Source organism: Vipera ursinii, assembly GCF_947247035.1.
Source record: "Vipera ursinii genome assembly, chromosome: 4".
Classification (NCBI taxonomy): domain Eukaryota; kingdom Metazoa; phylum Chordata; class Lepidosauria; order Squamata; family Viperidae; genus Vipera; species Vipera ursinii.
Window position 1 is genome coordinate 52,172,473 of NC_139514.1, and position 6,000 is coordinate 52,178,472.

A 6,000-nucleotide genomic window follows, 5' to 3' on the forward strand; every position below is an offset into this window, starting at 1 on the left:
TTCAGTATAGTATTCCCTTTTCAGTTCTTGCATCTAGAAGCTCTCGATTGTCAATATAGATGGGCATTTATGTCTGAAAACCTACAATAATGTCCCTTCTGGGTTGCCTCAATTTAAAGTTTACATCACGCCCCAAATTAAAAGGAACAAAGCAAGGGTCCAAAGCGGAATGATTCACTGCTTTAGGGAAGTGCGGGCTTCCGTTACAAGAAGTCTTGGTTTAGTCTTAACCAAATTGCAAATACTAGACACTCCCCAGCTTTGGATACAATTCTCAGATATTTTTATAGATGGGCAGTTGGAAAGGGTGGGCGTTGTTTTGTTACAAATTCAAGAGGCAGAAAAACATGCTCTAGACCTGTGGAATTGGATCCTATCATCAATCAAAAGCCTATAATTTTCGCAGTTCAAGCACTGATTTTTTATTAGTGTCATTATGTACATTTTGCTTTCTCCACATTGATGTAGGCTAAAGTCTTGTAGACTGAGTCTTCGGTGAAGTGTGACTATGGAGGCAGAGTACTTTCAAAGTGAACTTTTCTTTCTCTTTGATTTTTTGAGCATAGAGGGAGGGGAGCAACATTTTGGTATATGAAATAAAATTAATGTTCACTGCTTAACATAATTCCAAAAAATTGTTAACATATTTAGGAAATATATTTCATTTAGCTTTTGAAAATTACTTTGTAAGGAACTTCTAAATTTCCAATTAAGACTCAAATTTTAACTCAATAGTCTTTAAACTGATTACAGGAAATCTGATCTGCTTTTAGATCCCACAAGTCTGTCTGGAATTGAGATACACAAAGGGCATGTGGCAACTGTGTTGGAGTTACTACTCCATTTGCATGTCTGTCATAGATATTAAGATGAAAGAGTTTAAATATGACAATCAAGTTACAGAGATCCCAGTTCTTCTGTTTAACAGTCTTGGAGATAATAATTCATTTTGATGTCACTGTCAGCTGGAGGAAGGGCAGGGAAAACCTTTTGACTTGGCATGAAATCTTTTGATCTGATCCATTTTCCCTTGAAATGTTTTCCAAGATAATTAGTTATGTATGCCATAACTTGTTCTCCAAGAACCTCTTGGCATGAAATCTTTGATCTCTCCTGTTGGGCTGGTGGCTGACTGTTATCCCTGAAGGTACTGATATAGCAAGAAACCCCACTGCATCCTGTGACTGCTCTTAATATTGTCTGCTTTGGATAGAGGTGTTAAGAGCTCAAGATCAGGTTGTTTGGGTTGAATGCATCAAGGTTAAGTAAAAAGGAGACTGTAATCATCCACTGGCCAATTGCCATGGTCTCTTCAAGGTCTGCTGGTTGTTGGGATGCTTGCCCTTAAATAGAAAACTAAGTGGGCTTTCTTAGCATCCTTCCTGGCACTATATACTTAGGCAAAAGTGCATCTTCATAAGGAAGGCTTCGCAGATGGTGTTGACGATGAAGAGCTAAAGTTCAAAGTATACGTTGCTGCCTTATATAGTTAAAAAGGAAAAAAATGTTTTACAGTACACTGGATCAGTTTAGTATAAATTTCAAAACAGTAAAATAAAATCTAGACTTGGTGCAGATTATAATGGCACTATATGAAATTGCAGTACAAGCCTGTGCATGGAAGTGACCCTGTTGTGTTGGCAGGATACTCTCAATATAGTTTGGACCTCATTCATATATCTTAAGGCACACTGAAAAATTATTCTGACAAAATAACATGCATAAATAAGGCTGTGCTGTAAAGTTGCAAAGTTTGTTTCCCATAGGAGGAAGCAATCTCAGTGAACCGAGTAGAATTTATTTCACAAAATATTTTTGGAATTGTTTTTCTGGGTGGCAATAAACATTTGTTGGTAAATCTCATCAATCCCCGCAGCAATTCCTACATACACGAAAGGGAACCGGTTCCTTGGAAATAAGATCTATTGAAAGAAATCAGAAGATTTGACTAATTCTTTCTGCAGCCGTTTCTTACCCCCCTCAAAACCTAGCCCAAATCATAAATGCTCGACACAGAGCACAAATGACTAAGAAGTCAGTGGTAAAACTCAGAACAGCAACTTGCACTTTTAGCTGGCAAAACTAATGACAGCTGTAGGAGTTAAGTCCCGCAGTGATCAGCAGATCTTACTTGCCATTAAGCACTCATAAATGCCAATGGCTGCAACCCGAAAGTTACGGAGGATTTATTTGGAATCCTCCCTCGATATTATTATATCTTCCCGAATGAATTGGGAGATTGGCTGTCCGCTGCAAAAGGTGACAGAAAAATCCACCACCACCACCACCCCCCGGGCCCGCCCCGGCAATACGAGACCGCAATTATAGTCGTGTAGCGATCTCTTCCCCCCATTTCCTGGTTTCCCAGCTTCTTACCTTGAAGGCGATGGGCAGAGTCTTGTTGCACCTCCAGTGGGTCGGCAGGACAGAGCAGAGGAAGTTGGGACTGTCGGTGCGGACCAGTTCTCCCGGATGATCGGCTAAGACATCCACCATGCTGCGATCTGCGTTTCTCAGCTTCCCCACCAGGGCGCCGTTGCCGTTCTCTTGGCCGACCAGCGGCAGCGCGTCGCTCATCTTGCCCGGGCTCAGAGTGGTGGAGGGCGGCGTGAAGCGGCGGCTGGAGCTGGTATCTACGGGGATACGCATCACAACAAGCCTTTTGAGTGAAAAAGGTCCTCAGAGGGCTTCGGAGAAAGCGGGACGAGCACAACTCTTCAGCCGGAGGTTCTCGGGAGACCAACATAAAAAGAAAGAGGCTTAAGGTCCCGGGGCAAACGAAGTGCAGCCGGTCCGGGAGCGAATTGGGACCAGTAGGACAGAGCAGGGGAAAGCCGCGGCTCCCGGTCCTGCCAGAATGAACGCAAGCATCCAGTTTTAGGCTGCTCTTCTCTGGAAAAATCTGTGTGCGCTCTTGAAAAACTAAAACAAAACAAAAAACCAAAAAAACAACCGGCCTTATAGATTTGGACAAGTTGCTCTCCACCCCCTCGGGGAATTACCAGTGTTATTAAAATCAAAGGTCCTTCCGAAATCCCACACACTGAGAAGCGTTTTGAGCAGAGGAAATGTCTGAAACAAAACAACCCCCACCACGCGCGCGCACACACACACACAGGCAAAAGGAGGGAAGGACCTAGACTTTTCAGTAGTTAATTTCCTATTTGTCGAAGTTCTTATTCTTCCCCCTCCCGTTGCTCCTAGAATTCAGATCGACGCATCAGTCTCTTGTCGCAAACATGGAGGGGGGGGGGGAGAGAGAAAAGCGGTTTTTAAAAGAAACTAGGCAAACAGGCTGCAAAGGACGTGAGCTGAGGTTTTCAAAGGTCAACCGGCTATCGCAGCATTATATAGTGTACTTCATCAAATATTTACGGCTGACTCTATAGAGGATTTAAACACAACAGAGCTCCATTAATGTTCTCCAGCAAGCGTCCTTTCCTCCCCGGCCAGAGCAGCCTTGAACACCCCCCCCCCCCCGCAGTGTGAGTAGTTCGCCTCGCGTTGCTCTTAAGTCTTGCTGTCCCGGTTTCGCAACGCTTTTGACTAAACTACTTAGAGGCTGCTTGAATTCAAAAGGCTCTTGTACAAGTCCTGAGGTGTCAGTGTGCCAAACAATCTGAAACGAGCCCGGAGGGGAGGGAGAAAAAAATAAAACCAAAAAAAAAAAAACCACAACACAAAACACAACCCCTTTTGGTTGGGAGTTGCTGGTTGGGTTGTGGGTTTCTTTTCTGTGGTTAATAGTTGCAGGCGATTTTAGAAGACGCGAGCCTGAAGTCGCCCAACGCTCTGCGGCCGCTGCGTGAGTCACTGCCAACTGTGGAGGAAAAGATAATCTGAAGTAATATTCCTCCGATTCACCCACAGGGGCCGGCTTCTCAGCTAGGGTTTAACCACAAGCAGGTGGAGCTCCGCTTTCGGGACCGCCGGTTGGTTTCCCCCTCATTTTTTCCTCAGTCCTCCCTGAGCGCGCTTCTCCTGCAACTTCGCAAACTGAACCTTAACCCCAGGCTAAAGCGGTCCAGGCTCTGTTTCTTTTCCTCCAACAGGGCTAGCGGCACCACGCGCGGGGGCCAGACGAGACAAAACGCCGTTCTATACAGTAAAGAGCAAAAACAAGTCCCACGCCAAGTACGAATCGGCCAAAACGCCGGAGCTTCCTCCCGGCGAGAATTCGCGTTCCCACACAAAGCAGGGGAAAAAAAAGTGTTCACGCGTTCGCCAGACTCCAACGGCAAGCTTTCCCCGAGGTCCGCTCCCCGTACAGGCCGGTCTCTCCAGCTGTGTGTGACCTTCTGCGAGGCGCTGTTTGTTTGCTCATGCTGATCTGAAAGAAAGCCTCGCTCCCTCCTCCTCCTCCCCCCCTCCTCCTCCTCTCCCTCGCGCCTTCTGGCCCTATGAATGGAGATGACTGGAAATGAATTTGCTGTTACAGTAAGAGAGTCCAGAGGAATGTCATTCCCTCAGCTCTTTTGCATAGAGGAGGACGCCACCCAATCAGAAGGCTTTCCGGTATTAATCAGGGCGCGGCTCCAAGCCGCGGGGCTCCTGGAATTGGCTTGTGCGCCGCCGCAAAAGCTACTGTAAAAGCCCCAAAACAGGCCCCGCGTCTCAATGGGACGCCGCGGTCAACGGGAGGCTTTAGACCCAAAATGTGTGTGGTGGCGATGGCGGCTGTGCTTGTTGTCCGGGGCTGTGGGGAAAGGCGGGCGAGGGGCGGGGGTGGAGAAGGGCGCGCGCAGTCCTCCTCCCCCTGCGCACGGCTCCTCGAGGGAGCAATGAAAGGTCGCGAAAGTAGCTCTTCAGGAGCTCAGGTCGTTGGGAACGGTTTGACGAACGAGCGCCCGCCGCCCAAGGCAGATTCCCCTCAGAGTCGACGGCCGTGCAGAATCTCCTCAGAGGCTCTCAAGGGGAGATGCGGGCCGGTTCCACTCGCCACTGAGCTGCTTCCGTCCTCCCCTAACTGCCAGAGCTAAGAGAGAAGAAGGAAGTGTGCCTGGCTGCCAGCAAATGAACAGCTGTTGTATTGATGCCATAGATAACGTGTTAAGGAAGCTTGCAGCCCTCCTCTCCACACATGAGAGCATCAGGTGGTAAAAAGTGAAAAGAGAGGAGAAAGGCCACTCCAGGAAGATGATAACTTTTCTCTGCCCATCTGCCCAAGCCATTTTACTTTGGCTTCATCGCCTATAGAAAAACCAAGGAAATTGATGTGTGACAACTGGGCAACATAAAGCTACAGTTCAGAATGTTCGAGGAAGAGAGATTCACCCGAGATATTTCTTCCTGCTGTACAGCCCCTACAAATAATAGCAAGCCTGAAAGAGGGGAAACTTCACACACTTCCAATCTATCAGGCATTTCTACTCATTTCAGGATCCTATTGAAAATGCAAATTCCCATCTTGCATCTTTTTTTAACCAAAGCCTCACATATCTGGAGATTACAGGCTCATCCTCAAATTTCCCTGACTATAATATGAATGTATCCTGCTTTTTTTTTTTAAAAAAAGTCATGTCTTGGTGACATGTATCTCATCTCAAGCCCACAGCTGAAGCATCTTAAAGTTGCCCATAGCTGATCCAGTTTTAAAGTTAATGCTTTTCCTCCTCTCCTGGCATATTTTTTTTTTGCCACTAATACAGCATATTTCATCAACAATCTTACTGCTGATGAAATCATACTGAAATCTACAGAGTTCCTGTTGGCCAGTTTAGACTTCAGTGGGCACTGAAATCTGCTCCCAATGGTGATTTTAGTTGGGATGCAGGAGAGACTAGGGAACTGGTTGTCTCAGAGACATCTCCCCATCTAATGCTTGACTGGTACTTTCCAGTGCCCTTTTCAGATCTTACTTGGGCTTTTTATAAACAAGAGTTTACACCTCTTTTGAAAAAGTGCTAGGCCTTTTTAAAAGAAGCAAACAAAATAATGCTTTCTTGAAGAATGCTTGTCCTGTGTGCTGCATTGGTTGATTCTGATAAAAAAAGCTCAGTT

General features: G+C 46.1%; 1 protein-coding gene across 1 annotated transcript in view; it reads right to left on the reverse strand.

Annotated features, from left to right (window-relative positions):
* Nucleotides 1-4,338, reverse strand: part of RUNX1 (RUNX family transcription factor 1) — a 114,133-nt gene extending 109,795 nt beyond the window's left edge. The window contains exon 1 of the mRNA XM_083361447.1: nucleotides 2,377-4,338. Coding sequence (XP_083217573.1) covers nucleotides 2,377-2,649 — 273 coding nt within the window. The 5' untranslated portion in view covers nucleotides 2,650-4,338. The remainder of the gene's footprint in view (nucleotides 1-2,376) is intronic.
* Nucleotides 4,339-6,000: the final 1,662 nt, after the last annotated feature.